The following is a 17,519-nucleotide window of genomic DNA, read 5'->3' as shown; positions in this document are numbered from 1 at the left end:
TAATAATAATATTTACTTTTTAAATAGGGCTTTACACCAGTGATAGGTCTCAAAGCGCTTTACAGACGTTATATTACCCCTGGTCAATGATAACCTGTCCCAGAGACAATCCCTCCAGTCGGCAGCAGTTACATACTGCCCCCAATGACAAGTTACCTCACAGGTACCCATTTAACCCCTGGGTGGAGAGAGGCAAGTGAGATAAAGCATCTTGCCCAAGGACACAGCGTAATGAACTAGGCAGGAATCAAACCAGCAATCCTTGGATACGAGTCCGATGCCTTAGCCAATTGGCCACCACGAAAAGATAGGAAATGTGGGTTCATTTCACCTGATCCAAAGCTTTGACGTGGATAAGATGGATGAACGGTTATAGAGACTACTCACGCTTGTTGTAGGGCCACGTTGGAGGATTCCTTCACTTCGGCAACTCTTTTACTAAACCTGTATAATTGAAGAAAGAAAAAAAGGAATGTGAAATCTCTTTTAGTTCTAGACATAACCACAAAATGTTCAATTTGTTATTCTTTAGTTATTTGATTCATGTTTCTTAATTATTACCATTATTACTATTATTATTATCATGAGAATGAGAATGGGGGGGGGGGAAGTCAATGAAGGTGAACAGATGGGGCAGTGCTAACATGTTACCAAATTGCAGATCAGGTAGCTCTCAAAAGTGCAATAGTAGTGAGGGGACAGGAGTAAGGTGGAGGGGGAATGAATTTCGGCAGTGAAGCAACCACGTTATCAATCTCTTGAATCGGTCTCAGAATTTCGCTTTAAAATCGTGATCGGTAAGTGTAATTGACGATAAAAAAAGTTGACACATCTAGACAGGGTTCGTGGGAGCAGGTAGAGAGAAAAAGTTTTTACCCTTTGATGGAAGCGAAGAAGACCTCGATATACTTGTGGAACATGAGGACCTCGTCCCTGAACAGTGTGATACAGTAGCTGTTCTGGAGGGCTGGCCGCCACAGGCCGTGGTTACGCTCGTTACTCTGCAACAGCGTTGGGCACACCATGTAGCCGACTGACGGTAAAGGAACGCAGAGTTTTATTGGCAGAGACGAACGCAGAAACGTGATTTATAGCCAATAAAACACCTAGTCAACTGAACTTCGTAGCGTTAAAAGAAGTACAAAACGACTCCAGAAGAGATTAAATAGTCAAACACACAACTGTAGTTTAAATTCAAAAACAATAAATGTGTTTATTTAATCAAGGCTTCTTATCGGGAGGTTTTCAGTGTTGGAAACACGCAGATCGAAAAAACCATGACGAAATATCAACATGATATTACGCAATCGTACAGCAGCACATAAACAATATTTCTCCTTAAAAGGTTAGAGGACTTGTTTGCACTTATATATCTGAATATCATATATGTGTTAATCAAGGAAGGTAAATAAAAGATAAAAAGAAAACAGTCCAAGCAAAAGTGGACTTTACCAACAAGTTTTACCGTTCATGTGACGTCGCACAAAAAACGAGACGTTATACCCGAAGCAGAGCCACCGACTCAAAAGAAACGTGACACTCACGTTTTCCCGCGACTGTTATCGGTAGCTCTCTGGATACCAAACTTTCCGTTCGGATAGAGAGCATACTAGTTTGCTTTTTGAAATCTTAGAACATGCTGGGACTGGGATAAATTGTTTTTTAAAGCACAAAAGTTTGTACAAAATCTGAGTATGAATATCAACTTTAAAAGATGCCTCCACCTGTGGCATATTAAAACAATAGATCAACACAGAGTAAAATAATTCCGTTGGACAGGTTTAATCTCATCCTAAAAATTGTTGCACGCTTCTTTATTCTTTTCTTTTCTTTAGCCTTCTAGAAAAACTCAAGGGAATCATTTTGAGAGTTCTGAATTTTGTCTCGTATTAAGAGCTATGGATGCTGTGCAAAAACCAAACACTGCTATGTAAAGATCTTTGCAGATGTATACATAGCAATTTCCCCACTTTACATAGCATTTGGCAATGTGATGTACTGTACAAAATATTCCCTAAGATTCTTGGAGGTTATCCACTTGTGAAGAAGCTCTTGCTGGAATAATTTCAAAGAAATAATTTAGTGTTTAAAGTTTGTGCAGCAACTTTGAGAGCTCTGACTTTTGTCTCTTATTTGAAACTATAATTTCTGCGTAAAGAACAAACACTGCTACGTACATGTATAGTTGGAGATGTGTACGTAGCATTCTGCCCAGTTCACAATGCGATGTACCATATGAATTATTCCCTACGAATCTTTGCAGATGTGTACATAGCATTTGCTCAGTTTGCATAGCATTCGCAATGCGATGTACCCGTATGAATTATTCCCTACGAATCTTTGCAGGTGTGTACATAGCAATTTGCCCACTTTGCATAGCATTGGCAATGCGATGTACTCATATGAATTATTCCCTACGAATCTTGGAGATTATCTACTTCTCAGGAAGATCCTGCTAGGATCAAAAAGTCTGGCCTTATTAATGGACATACAATCTCTAATTGTCGTTCTTTCTCTCTCTATGATGCTTTTTCAAACTAATTGAGGAATGCAAAAAATTGAAAAAATTGAAAGTTTAACAAAATTTGTCACTCACTGATTATCCATCTCTCGATGGTATCCAAAGGCAAATATTCGCATCTCATCTGTAAAAACAAAAAAATATGATGAAAGAATATCATTTCAGTAATAATGGTTGATCACAAAGTTTAGCATTATGAAGCTGTAACTTTCCGTATTTAGATCAGTTAGAAAATGGTCACCCAATTCTCAAACTTCAGAGGTCTGCTGTATATAGACCCACAACTATATCACGCTATCATGGAAACATTTCTTGAGATTACGTAATCGACCTGCCTTGATCGTAAAATGACATCTTTTCACCAATTAGTCTGCAATGCCTGCCACATATTATTTTTGCTCCAAGATTAATGTAAGTCGTCCAATTAGAGAGTTGTTGACAATTGACAATTCATAATCATGGACGTTAAATATGAATGTAAGAGACTGACTTGGGTCAGCTTGCGGCTTTGATAAGCCAATGATGGCTTCTTCGCGAGTTCCTGCTTGCACGAGGATCTTAAATACATACATACACTACACTTCACTACATCTACACTACACTTCACTACATCTATGTTACAACAACTTTTACAGGGATCAAGATCTACTAAGAACACATAAAAGTACACAACAATCATAGGAAGATAGATAAAATGTTTTTTTTTTTTTCTTCATTCTTCTGTGTCTTCCATTTGCAATTTTGTTTCATTTATTTTACTTTGCCCCGAGTACCACGTCCGACATAATCATGCTTACCGTTTCACTCTGAGCCGGGTTCAGTAACACCGTTGGCTTCGTGACCAGACTGAGCATCTCTTGGGCCCTCCACTGAGCAGCGGTGGCGTTCCGTCTCGGGTACAGATGAAGGAGGGAAAACAGTGCCGAGGAGATGCACTGGTGGAAGAGACGGGAAACGGGGGGAGTCGGAATAAGTCAAGTGTTCAAATTCTGTGTTTACAGTCTTCAAGGCTCCTTTAAAAGAAGTACTACGGTTCCTGTTCAAAATACTAATCTTTGCACTAGTGTAGCAATTTATTTGATAAGTTTTGAATAATCGTTTTCGGTACGGGATGATGATGGATCGATAATTCACCGTGATGCATGAAATCATACCACCGTACAAAAGGGGAATTGGGAGAGGAAGCCTCAACATTACTTTTCTATATCAATCTCAATTTTATCTCAATTAAGGAGTGTTAGCTCAGTGGTTAACGCCGGTGCCTTTCAATCATAAGGTCCCCGGTTCATAATCATGGACGTTAAATATGAATGTAAGAGACTGACTTGGGTCAGCTTGCATGCGGCTTTGATAAGCCAATTAGGCTTCTTCCTGAGTTCCTGCTTGCAGGAGGCTCTTAAATACATATATCTGTCATTTAATCAAACATTCTTCTCTTATAGCTCAATACAAAGTCTCGTTGTCGGTTACTTTTGTTGCTATTCACTCAAAATCTTAAATTCTCATAACTGCAATATTTTTATCAGCTCTAGTCTAGGAGAGTTTTAAAGATTGAGTCAGAGCAATCATTTCCTTAATATCTATCATGTGTACAGCTTGATAACTGCAGAGCTCAATTTGTTTCTATTATTTTTTACTACTGTGATTTCAACACAGAATTATGAGAATTTGAGCAGACACATTCCCACTGTCAGTGTCCTTGAAATTTTAAGGACACCAGGTCATGAATTGTTTAATTTAAACATATTGCTACCTAACCTCCAACCGACCAACCAACTGATTTCTAGCCTATCATGCGCACATCTCGATCACTGCAGATCTCTATTGGTTTTAATTTTACCGCTGTGATTTTCAACAGTGAGAATTTCAGCAGATTTATTGCACTGTCAGTGGTCCTTGAAATTTAAAGGCCGTCCGGTCGTGATATGTTTAGTTTTAACATATTGCCACCTTATCCCCAACCTACCACCCACCCCCCCCACACACTCCCCTCCCTGATTTCTAGCCTACAGATGGTGCATATTTCATGCCCCATTTCAAAATAAACAAAGCCCTGTTTCATGGTAAACTATGCAATTATGAACATGGTTGACGTGTGTGGCATTATAACAACACAGACAACAAAACCGAATGATATTATCGGAGAAACTCATCACCATTTATTTGACCTCTCTAATTCTTTCTTTTTTTCTCGTTTTTTGGGGGGGAGGGGGAATTGTTAAGAAAATACTTACACTTTCAAATGGAATAAATTCTTCTGCCAACTTCTTCATGGGCGACTGGAAGTCGTCCACCATTTTACCAAGTCTTGCAAAAGCTGGCTCACTGGAAAAAAAACAGATGTTTCATCAAGTACCAAAGAAAGTTGGATTACGATCATTACACTCATCATCACAGGGACTGCTTCAAGAAATGAAAACAAAGAAAAAAACTGGGGACAAGGCATTTTCAGTATGTGCGCCCAAGCTATGGAATGCCTTGCCGGGGGACAAGGCATTTTCAGTATGTGCGCACAAGCTATGGAATGCCTTGCCGAATTCAGTACGTACTGTACCTGCGCAAGCCTTGCCAGTTTTAAAACATCGCTGAAAACATATTATTTTAGAATTGCCTTTGATGTTTGAACTGTACAGTATTTTTTGTATCACCATAGCTTTAATGTATTTTTCTATCCTATTATAGGTTTTATGGTGTATACCTTTTAGGCGATATTTTTCCACTACTTACTTTTGAATATTTTCCTGTATTTTTAATGTTTCCTGTACATTAATTGTTTCAATTCCTGAAAAGCGATTTGAGCAGCGTTGCTGATGAACACGCTATATAAGTACTATTTTTTTATCATCATTATTATGTTTTACGATGAGACTGTTTCGTGGCTGAATAACCAAATCCTTCAAGAGAATGACGATCTGGGAAGTTTTAAGGTTTTTTTTTCTCTTTATTATACAAGAAATTGGAGAGGAATAATTACAATAATTACTGGTATAACGTGGATGATGATAATACACGGCATGTATGTAATCGGCTTCAGCCATAGATTATACAGTGTCATGTAACTTATATACAGTAATTTGTTTTCGACGGTCGTGAACGGTTAATATTTAATTTTACTTCATGAAGAGAGCGGACAGACTGATAGGTATTACAGTGTTGGATTTTCAGGAATTTGAGATGGTTGTCCGAAGGACTACCAGTTTCAAGGATTTTCAAATATTTGGTAGTCCTGCAAAAAACTTGGTAGTCCTTCCAAATTTTCCACCAAAATTGAAAATGAACACAAATAATACAAAACAAAACATTTTGGTGCCCCAATCTGATTGTGCCAACCAAAGCTTTATTAGTTTAGCATATAACCATGTTATTGTGTACTGTTTTCAAATAGTGTTTGCACGGGGTATCCGGGTACCTGGATACCCGCCCGATGCGATACTACCTGGTTCCTTATTTATTACCCAAATACTACGCAGTGTGATTTTTTTTTTTTTTTTTTTTTGGGCATACCTATGGTTAGGCAAGATATTCCCATTGAGTTAGGCTACCATGTGGTCTAAGATAACAGCAATAACGAAAGTATTCCAGCATTGTTACGAACACAGGATTCTGGGTCCGGGACGCAATGTTTTGGCCAGGGACGCAAAATCTTCAAATTGCTTGCAAACCCCAAGTACACACTCACAACTAGGTCAACAGAAAACAAAACACATTTTTGAATGAACATCTTTCATTATTTCTTCTTCTGACAAGAATCAAAAGTTCTCCTACTCCTACAGATCATTGAATTTGTTTGAAAATAAATATATCATAACAATCAACCGCAAGGTACAGGGTTACCAAAACTTCATTACAGAGATTTTCATGCTAAAAATAGACAACGATGCTTTACCAAGATTCCCGTGATTTGATTGGCTAATAGTCCCTACCGATTGTTTGCAAACATTCTTGCATTTTCAGTGCTCAATGAACACGAAGTAAGTTGTTTATCAACAATAACTTGCAACGTTTACTTTCCCCTGTGTAGAGATAACGAAGTTTGTGGTAAAGGCTCTCATATGTGTGCACTCAAATATCATACCGTTAGGCCTTGTCTCATATTTGTTACGTACATTTTGACAACAATCACTGGTGGTACGAAGATGCATTTGAATTGTTTCTGAGACTATCACGTAATATTTTAATCATTGTTTTGATCAGAAAATGTTATGAGTTGAGACATCCTATGAATCTTGTGGGAAGCTAACATATCTGATCCTGAAAGGATATTAATCTCACAGTATGTTTCTTTTCTCTGCAATAAGAGTTGCTAATGTGAAATGTGCATTCATACCACAGTAGTTTCTGTTGCAAACTTTTTCGCGGTCCAATTGACCACGGAGTTGCGAGTAGGAAGGACGAGGGCTGATGAAGGAGGGGGCTGGGGTAAAATTGTTTGAAACGGCAGGGTGGGCGAAAGGAGTGGGGCGGGCCGCCCCTGTCAAACACCGAAGCTAAGACACTGAGCCATCTGCCCTATTATATTGTATATAACATTCACAAAGTATAGGCAGTGATACTACACTAGTATTAGTACAGTAGGTCATACAAATTACAATAAACGTAATTGGTGTTCGATCAGGACGCAAACTTTTTTTTCCGGGACGCAAACTTTTTCGGGGGCTTGCGTCCCCGGAACGCAAATTTTTTTTCGCTAATAACATTACTGTATTCCATGGATACCTTATAACTGCGTCACAAATTCAGCGGTATAGGCTAGATTTCCCCAATTGACTTAGTGTGCTGTTAGGCAACCATGTGGTCGAAGATAACAGCAATACTGAAAGTATTCTATGGATATCTTATAACTGCGTCACAAATTCAGCAGTATAGGCTAGATTTCCCCCATTGTCCAGCAATGCATTTTCACTCGGCCTATAGACTGTCAGTGTCTGATCGACTGCCGTACAAAATGCATTGCACTGACATTTAGCCACAAGTCTCATTTGTTTTCTGGGTACATCATTAGAAACTAACGTTAGGCGACTAATTTATTAGTGAACAGATTTTTGCTAACGATGTTGTAAAGTTAATATTTCGCGCATGTTTTTCAATAATTGATGCATGGTTTGGGTGTTATTCAGAAACTATTTAATTAAATTGACTTTCGTTTTTAATGAAATATAATTAGGCTCAATAATTCTTCAAAGCCTTCATTTTTTTTGGTCGTCCGAAGGACTACCAAGCACACAACATTTTGAAAGATTTGGTAGTCCGACGTAATTTCTAGTCGTCTCGGACGACCGGACGACCGTGAAAGTCCTGCACTGTATTATACAGTATTAGTATTCTACACAAAAGTGTCTACATAGGTATTATACAGTACTGGTATTCTACACAACAGTGTCTACATAGGTAATATACAGTACTAGTATTCTACACAACAGTGTCTACATAGGTAATATACAGTACTAGTATTCTACACAAAAGTGTCTACATAGGTATTATACAGTACTAGTATTCTACACAACAGTGTCTACATAGGTATTATACAGTACTAGTATTCTACACATTAGTGTCTACATACTGTAGGTATTATACAGTACTAGTATTCTACACAACAGTGTCTACATAGGTAATATAAAGTACTAGTATTCTACACATTAGTGTCTACATAGGTATTATACAGTACTAGTATTCTACACTACAGTGCAGGTATTATGCAGTATTAGTATTTCCACACACTGTTGTTCCTATCATTTTCAATATTTGTATCGGAATCTAAGTGTCAGGATCTCTGTATTGCTACAAAAATTGCAAACATCGAATGAATTTCGTCGTCCTACGTTATCATCGGAACTCCTTGTCATCGCACCACTCGGTGGGTCACCTCTAAAGGATGGACGTCGTCCGGAAGAGTGTCCTTATCCGTATAGGGAAATTACTTGAGCACTCATTCTCTTAACAATTTATCAATAATAATTCCTAATTAATTTTAAATTAGTTTGTCCACCAAAGGTTCAAGAACTTGATGTAAAAAAAAAATCATCTGTCCTGACTACTTTCCACAACATTCTTTTTTCTTGATATTTTTTTTTCTCTTGGATTTTGGCTTTATTATCCATGTTATTTTCTTCTCACCTCCTCTGATGGGCTAGTTCGAATGCATGGTTGTACAGTCCTAGCATGGCCTTTCTGTCTTCTACCCTAGCCAACAGTAACAGCGTGCTGACAAACGTGACGATCAAGTCCAGGTAACTCTTCGTCATATCAAAGTTGGTGGTCTGCAAAAAACGAGAATGGTGATTTACAACAAAAGGTTAACAATCCTTAAATAGTTAGCCTGTATATAATTTGTTTTTTGACAAATTTAAGGAGAGGTAGGGGATTGGGAAGAGTGAGTCTACAAAAACAAGAAAGGTAAACCCAAGAAAATTATCTCTTCACACTTCTAGTTTTCTGAAAATTGTGAGGGGTAGGGTGTTGGGGAGTAGCAAAAGAGGAAGATGAATACGATCATAAAAGACAACAATACTTTAAGACAGAAAGGAGGGCGTTGTGGTCAAGTGGTTAAGGCAGTGGACTTGTGATCTAAGGATTACAGGTTCGAGCCCTGGCCAGATCATTGCGTTGTGTCCTTGGGCAAGGCACTTTATCTACATTGCCTCTCTTCACCCAGGTGTATAAATGGGGACCTGCGAGGTAACTTGTATATATAGTTGCGTGCGCCGGTTTGTGGCTGCACCCTATGGGAAATCCCCCAGGGGACACGTGGCTGTGGTGCACTGTGGTGCCCCAGGAGAGATTGATTGAATTGTGCACACTTTGGTGTGTGGGTGTGACAAGTTACCAATGACCAGGGGTTAAGTTGTAAAGTCATGTGAGGAGGCATTAGCCTCATACAAGACTGTAAACCTTCAACTTTAACTTTAACGAAATGAGAAAGTACACAATGCTATAGAAAAGGGTCAGAATTGCTATGCAAATTTTTTTTATTTGAAAAAAAAGGACCCTATTTTGTTACGTTGTGGTCTTTCATCATGATCCCTTGGCTTCAAATGGTATATTTAAACCAAAGAGAAAATTTGAAGTTTTCGAGCGGCACAAGAAACTGCTACTTTACCTTTGTATTTGTTTACAGGGAAATTTAAGATATCTGGCATTGCATTACAATTTAACCCATGTAAACTTGCTCTGTTACCTTTGTATTTGTTTATAGGGAAATAAGATATCTGGTATTGCATTACAATTTAATCCATGTAAACTTGCTCCGTTACCTTTGTATTTGTTTACAGGGGAATGAGATATCTGGCATCGCATTACAATTGAATGTAAAGTCGACGGATTCCAAGAGAAAGCCAGTAAAGACATACAGTAGCAAATTTTTGTATTAAATAACCCTGGTAACTGCACCAATACTTTCTTACAAACACATGAAATATGGACCGGGAAATAAGATATCTGGCATCTCATTACAATTTTATCCATGATAACTGCTACGTTACCTTCGTATTTGTTTACAGAGTAATAAGATATCTGGTATCGCATTACAATTTATTCCATGTAAAGTGGACGGATTGCTACAGAAAGGTAAAAAACATAGCAAATGTTTGTATTAAATAACCTTGGTAACTGCACCAATACTTTCTTATAAACACATGAAATATGGACGGAAAATGTATTCCCTGTGTATAAATGGGGACTTGCGAGGTGACTTGTAAATATAGTTGTGTGTGGCGGTTTGTGACTGCACCCTATGGGAAGTCCCCCAGGGGACACGTGGCTGTGGTGCACTTTGGTGCCCCAGGAGAGATTGTTTGAATTGTGCACACTGAGGTGTGTAGGTGTGACAAGTCACCAATGACCAGGGTTAAGTACAGCGCGGCGAGACTTTATTGTAAGCTGCGCTGTATAAGAACTGTTAATTATTATTATCCAGGTGAGAAGATGTACCAGGATTAATACTAGTGCTGCGAATGCTAAAAGTATGCGGTTCAGAGGAACAAAGAAGTGAACGACGAAAACTTACGATATCGAATGTGACGTGCACTGAGGCAATGACTGTGAAGAGGTTTAGGACATGATCCTGTGAATGAACAGATAAAATCACTACATCATTATACGGTAAACTTCAACGCACAAGCAAAATTTTCCTTGCTGTTTTGCTTTGTGCACCTAAAGCGAGTAAAATCAGCGAGATCAATCATCATCACCGCTACCCCTTTAAAGGAAAACAAAATAAAATATAACTGTTAGCAAACTGCTTTATCCACTAGAGAGCCTGTGTAGGAGAATGTGTAAAAGTAAGTTGGCCTGACGTTTCGATCCTAGCAGGATCTTCTTCAAAGGGTAAATGACAAGTAACAGTAACAGAAGGGACAAAAACCTACCCCCTTCCCTTAATCCTCTCTTTGTCCCTCCACTGTTTATCTCCTACCTCTCCTCTGCCCCTGTTGGTTTCTTTCATTCTACTCTCCATCCCTTGTCTAATAATCCCCTTACATCTATCTCTTTGTTCTTTGTGTTCACCACGCTTATTAACCTGTCTGTATTCTGTGCGTGTTTTTTACACACACCCCTTTAAAGGAACATAACTAATGCCCCTGACTATCACAAGGCTAACATACCAACCATCATACCATCTATTGCTCTGAGACTGAAAAACTACTGTGAACAATATCAGCATAGCTTTTAAGTTCTACTTTCCCAAGTTGTTCAAGATTTTCTGGACAGAAACGTTCACCTCGAAATTAATTGACCAATTAAATCACCTAAGTTTACAGTCCATAATCGACTTTTAAAACTGTACAGTAATAGGATTATTGTCTTTATAAATAATGCTAACCAAAAATGAGATCTGAGGATAAAACAATCTTTTAAAAAGAAGATTTTAAAGAGCCGTACCTTGAAATCAAGTATATCCTTAAATGTTGTGTAATACACACTTAACACTTTTAATATCTCAGCCTTCCTCTGGTCCACTGGTTGCAACACAGACTGTCAAAGAAAGGGGAAAAAAATTAAAATCTTTGAGTCACTTCAATAGCAACGTAAGTTGTAGTTGTCATTAACTAATGTTATCTGCAAGAGCGTCAAGTAGACTTTGTAGTGAGTCCGTCATAGTTACTCTGAGTTTACTAGCCTACGTAGATTCGTACTCATGCAAGTTTACAAGTACTCAAGCATATTGAATGCTTAGTACAAATAGGAACTAGTACTACCTTCGTAGTGCAAACTTGCGTATTCTACACAAAAGTGTCTACATAGGTATTATACAGTACTAGTATTCTACACAAAAGTGTCTACATAGGTAGTATTCTACACAAAAGTGTCTAAATAGGTATTATACAGTATATACTAGTATTCTACACAAAAGTGTCTACATAGGTATTATACACAAAGACTTGCGTATACTCCTGCTTATCGGGCCCCTGTACTTGTACTCATAATGAGGGGATTCCCCTTACAGTACTCTGTTGTACAGTATTGCCCATAATTGTTTTCCAGCGAGGTTTTCCCTCCTGTGATTTTTGATTATTTTTTTAACTCCTTGTTCCTGTAATATCATATTTTTATTCTCCTCTTTTGTTTTTGCTTCGCCTTCTCTTTTCTCTTGGTCACCAACGTTGATAAACATTGTTGTTTTTTCTAGTGCCATTAAGTGTAACTATACAAGTTTCTTATCATGTTGATATATACATGATATATACATGTACATGCTGATGTACTAGTACTGTAAAACAATAAACTGAAAAATTGAAAAAATAAATCTGAATTGAATTGTTCTAAAAGTCTGGTTTTTAAGTAGAATTCAATATCTTTGGTTTTTTAAGTAGAATTTGATATCTTTGCTAGTGACTTGCCTCATATTTCTATTGATATCAGTCAGTAACTAAGGGGTATACCCAAGAGTAACAGCAACAGGGTAGAGAGAAGTAACCTTCTTCACCATGTGCCACTTAAAGTGCCTTCCCCCTCCTACTTGATACAAACATGCACACATACATGGCTACCCACACGCACACACACACACACACATAAAAGAATCAAACAAGTCAATTTCGGGAACATCCATTTAGGGAACAAGAGACATCCGGTAGTCCTTCGGTACCCCTCAATCTCCAAGCCTCTTACAAATCCACCAAGGATAGCACTCCGATCATATTCATGCACACGTTACAAACCTTTAACCTCAAGATTGTCAAATCCATGAATCTTATATTCAAAGCTCCATTCTGAATTATATAGTACCAGCTCCCTCAGTGCTAACAGGTTTGCGCAACAATCACAGCACTAGTAAATATGGTACTAATTTAGAATCCGTACAATTCCTAACCCCTAACCCTACTCCCTAATTCCTAACCCTAATTCCTAACCCTATTCCCTACTTCCTAACCCTACTTCCTAACCCCGAACCCTATTCCCTACTTCCTAACCCTAATTCCTAGCCCCTAGTAAGCTTTCCCATTCATATGGTACGCATTCTAAAGTTAGGCCGTAAATATAAACGAGGGTCCATTTTCTACAGAATTCAGCCCCTTTCCCAAAATGATTGAAAAAGGTAAAATTATGGGGGTCAAATTTAACATGGTCAAAGACATTTTTTATAAACACAGCGAAGGTTTCCAATTTTAAGGAACTAGGGACTTTATAAACTTTATAATCACCTGACTTTTTTCTGACTGTGGAAATTTCTTCTCTATGGCTCTGATGCATGGCTCTAACATTTTCTCTGAAAGGAAAGCAGGTCTGGAATTTGGGTCTTGACATGCCTGTGAACAAGAAAAGATGGTAACATTACACTAGGTTGAAATGAATCAAAGTGGACTTCGACATTTAACCGTACATACTATACAAACACAGTCAAAGAAAGCTTAGGCTAGGCCTCTACCAGATTACTCAGAATTAGGCAACATATTGTGTTTATATGTTATTCATACAAATTTGCTATACATTATCAATCAGAAAAGGTGAACTCTATAGGTCTCTTACAGGCATAGAATTTGTGAATCATAGGCCACAGGTGGGTGGTAAGTTGTACCATGAATTATGCTATTAAAAATAAAATCAAAGTATTTATCTTTCTTAGGCTACCGACAACAAAATGATCCTTAGATCATGATTTATTTATTTGTTTGTATGGTTATTTGAACAAACAATTTTAATTGAATAAGCTAATAAAAACAGTAGTTCCAGACTTATACTTAGTAGAAAGAAAAGGTGCTTTCTGCCATAAGGAAAAGCATCTTTCTCTATATGGCTGAAACTACTGTATTCTATGGGACTGCTTGCTACTCTAGTGTCAACATCATAAGGATATGATGGAAACTGCTAAAATATTACTATCCATTGGTCACATGCCTAAACCATTTCATGAAGTCTTCAATGCTTTGGATAAGCAAAGCTCTTCCTTATTCAAGTTATTGATGGAAGTTACCTACTTGGATGAACAATTGAATGTATCAACATAGTATAGGCTAATCTTTCTCTAACCCTAAGAATAATACTTATTAAGAAAGACTAATGAACAGTAAAGAGAAAGCCTTAGCCTGTGCACTTCAAACTCAACTAAGTTCCACAGTAGTGATTCAGTCAATCAGTGGTTAACCATACTGGAAAGTACTTTGATCATACGCCAAAGAAATACGCCAAGGTGGATGTGGTTTTGTTCTGTAATTTTACGCCACACTATCTAAGCGGAACGCAACCATCGGTTGGCTATAGCATAGGCCCTATTAAGACGACAATAAACCTGAACGATGAAGGCCTACCGTGGCCTACAGCGGGCCACAATGATATGCCTACAGTACAGTATGTTTAAGTTGGCTTAACTTAACGTTAGGCCTACCTTTTTGATATTGTACAATCTTGCCAGCAGACCACGACCTCGATCAGTTAAAATTGTCAGTTTCTCCGCCAATTTCATTTGGCTCTGCATCACAGAAAACCTTGACATCTTGCTGATTGGTTTACGTTTGTCTTACATTCGAAAATGATTACCCTAGTAATATAGAAACAAAATGGTCAGTAGCTTGAGCCTGTGTTGTCAAACGTATTTCCCCATAGGCCTATGAGACTACAGTACGTACAGCGTAGTGTAAGTAGAGCAATAACAAGGGTAACCGTATCTTGAGTTTAGTGTACGTACAGTAGGTGCGGCACACGGAAGTTAAAACAACCAAACTTGTGTGGGGATCATGAAATCTTCATGAACTGAAGGAATTTTTGTCGAATGTAAGATATTTTCTGCATCGTTAAAATTAAAAAATCATACAAAATAAACTCTTTTTAAAAAAATGGGTCTTTAACTATGTATTATTATGATGTAAATATTTAAGTTAATATACATATTTTGGGAGTACGTACATTTGTTATCTAAGCAATAAGCAGTTGCAAGCAAACTTTTAAAGGAATTGTCTGGTGTAAGATTTTGATACATTGTCCTTGTAGTTATTATTTTTCTCTTTCTAACCATGTAAAAATTGTCCCCATTCGACGTTTTCTTCTTGTAGAAATCTGGTTTTCAAATTCACCAGTTTCTCACCAAAAGTACCGTTTGTTCGAACGCTTCAATATGGTGATTGACGTAGTGCTTGCAGATAGGCAAAACAGGCGACTTGAAGTTAGCACTCCCAATTCCGCAGCAAATTAACTCACGTGTAAGCACATTGAATTGCCTCATATATATAACGTACATACTGGCGAACGTATATACTACGATGCTCAGTTGGTGTATAGCGTTACACATAGTACACTCACACTCAAACCACAGTTCATTAACTGTTCGTCGAAATCGCTGAAATAAATTTCACGGATCAAATTAACAGTAAAAGGAAACTTATAAAGTATTCGTTAAACCGAAAGATGAAACTTGGCGGGATCGATGTCATCGCAGAACTGTCCGATTGTAACGTTAGAGTAGCCTATACACGCGAACATTCTTCGCGCTGGAGCTGGATACCGCGATGTATAAACAATGAAGAGCCTGCTGTTAAAACTTATCTTGTGTTACACAAAGACCACGAAACCACCGATCTACTACATATATTGCGGCTTAAGGAGTTTTTTAAATTATATCTAATTTATAAGAAATTTCACCGGAAATTATTGAAGAAATTGATCGATTCGTTGTCAGAGCAGAATATAGCACTGAGAAGCTTAGGCTTCGCAGAACTGTCCGATTGTGAACGTTTGAGTATAGCCTACATGCGAACATTTTTCGCGTTGGAGCTGGATAGCGCGATGTATAGCCTGAACAACTCAGAGTCTGCTGTTAAAATTTACCTTGTGTTATACAAAGACCACGGAACCACCGCTCAAGTACATGGCGGCTTAAGGAGTTTTTGAAAACATATCTAATTTTTAAGAAATTTCACCGGAAATTAAGGAAGAAATTTATCTGTATACAAACGCTGTTTTTGTTGTGATTACCGTATAGGTACTGTGCGGAGGGTGGGTTATGACGCAATCTGCTATGGCAGAGCTGACGTCACGTATTGTACTGTTCAAATTATTTTTGAAATGTCTATCCATAACGATTAAAAAATCGTTTCTCTGTCAAACGCAACATTAGCGTTCTCATACTTTGACAACATGTTTGGAAAATTATTTACTATTTTTTAAGGTAACTTCTTTGGGCTACCAGACAATCCTTTTAAGGCTTTGCTCGCATCGATACTCGATATCGTCAACGTTGATTGCTCTACTTCCCAGGGCGAAGCAACCACGCAAGGACGTCGCTTAGGGGGGGAGGGAGTGGGGGTTGTCTCACCCCCAATCTTGGTAAAACTGACGATAATCGGAAAATTTGAGTGCGACAGTTGGAATTCCAACTGTCGCACTCTAATTTTTCCGACTGTGGCACTATAATTTTCATATATTCTTGTAATTTGTGAGTGACCGAAAATTTTCGGTCAAAATTGACCTTTAATCAGTCATATTAGCCACGTTTTCTTTATCACATTGAGAAATTGTATCTCGCGATCTTTATACTCCACCATACAAAACTTCGTATGATTTTGAATACTCTAAAAGAAATATGCCTAAAACTACTGTAAGTTATACAATTAAAACCTCAATCTACGGAAGCTTGTAAGTGCCATCAACATAAGAAACACTTTGCCCCATTAAGCTGAAATTTTTCAGTAAATTGTTTAGATAACAAGATAAAATCTTATCAAAACAAAATCAGAAAAATGTTGGATTGCTTAATTGCTTTAACTGAGCAATTGAACAATTTTCTGAAAAATGTTTAATTGACAACTTACCACATCTCGTGAATTGACCTTTTGCTGCAAAATGTTCAATTCACTTCATTCCATCTGAGCAATTGAAAAATTTTCTGCAAACTGTTTAATTGACATCTTATCGTAACTCGTCAACTCAACATTTTCTGCAAAATGTTTAATTGTTCACTTCATTCCAAATGCTCAGTTGGAATGAAGTGAACAATTGATTTTTTTCATGTGAGTGATAAATAGCCCCCCCCCCCTCCACCACCCCCCCCCCCCAAGAAAATAATGTTAAGCGCGCTAGGAAATAGCACTGTTTTGGGGGGTAATTCACTATGTCGTCGAATATAAGTTTTTGAAAAAAAAAGTTTTCCCCTTTGTTACATTAACATAGCTTTTGAGGTTAGTAGTCTATGTAGCCTATCAAGCAGATAACTTATACCCAGTTGCTTACTCGCTTAACCAGAGTGATTAATAAGTTTGTGAAGTGAGGGCCAGTGGTACAAATGTACCGGAAAAATTTCGGAACAAAAGCGCAGTCGCGAAAGATAGGGTGTTTGACTGACGCTGACCGTATCGTTGACGAGTAGTGCGGTGGGGGGGGGGGGGGGTACAAGGCAGCAGTCGGAATTTTCTGGCTGGAAAACCCATCCAGTTGGAATTTCAGTCACCACACCCCCCCCCCAATCATCAGGCCTTGATACGTCCCTGCAACCACGTATACCTCTGATAGCATCACCCCCCCCCCAAATGTATTAAAATCTTCTCCTCACCCTTTTTCTCCACGGGCAAAC

At 38.1% G+C, this 17,519-nt stretch overlaps 1 protein-coding gene across 1 annotated transcript in view; it reads right to left on the bottom strand.

The window, feature by feature from the left end:
• LOC139982180 (nck-associated protein 1-like) overlaps nt 1-14,584 on the bottom strand; it is a 47,448-nt gene extending 32,864 nt beyond the window's left edge. The window contains exons 1-10 of the mRNA XM_071994768.1: nt 14,343-14,584; nt 13,162-13,266; nt 11,399-11,491; nt 10,524-10,580; nt 8,636-8,778; nt 4,756-4,846; nt 3,319-3,456; nt 2,597-2,645; nt 877-1,033; nt 388-444 (exon numbers count right to left, since the gene is read on the bottom strand). Coding sequence (XP_071850869.1) covers nt 388-444; nt 877-1,033; nt 2,597-2,645; nt 3,319-3,456; nt 4,756-4,846; nt 8,636-8,778; nt 10,524-10,580; nt 11,399-11,491; nt 13,162-13,266; nt 14,343-14,450 — 998 coding nt within the window. The 5' untranslated portion in view covers nt 14,451-14,584. The remainder of the gene's footprint in view (nt 1-387; nt 445-876; nt 1,034-2,596; nt 2,646-3,318; nt 3,457-4,755; nt 4,847-8,635; nt 8,779-10,523; nt 10,581-11,398; nt 11,492-13,161; nt 13,267-14,342) is intronic.
• Between the last annotated feature and the right edge of the window lie 2,935 nt (nt 14,585-17,519).

The sequence above is a fragment of the Apostichopus japonicus genome, chromosome 16, assembly GCF_037975245.1.
Source record: "Apostichopus japonicus isolate 1M-3 chromosome 16, ASM3797524v1, whole genome shotgun sequence".
NCBI classification, from domain to species: Eukaryota; Metazoa; Echinodermata; class Holothuroidea; order Aspidochirotida; family Stichopodidae; genus Apostichopus; species Apostichopus japonicus.
Note: the sequence above shows the minus strand (reverse complement) of the source record. Positions and strands in the feature narration are given on the sequence as shown.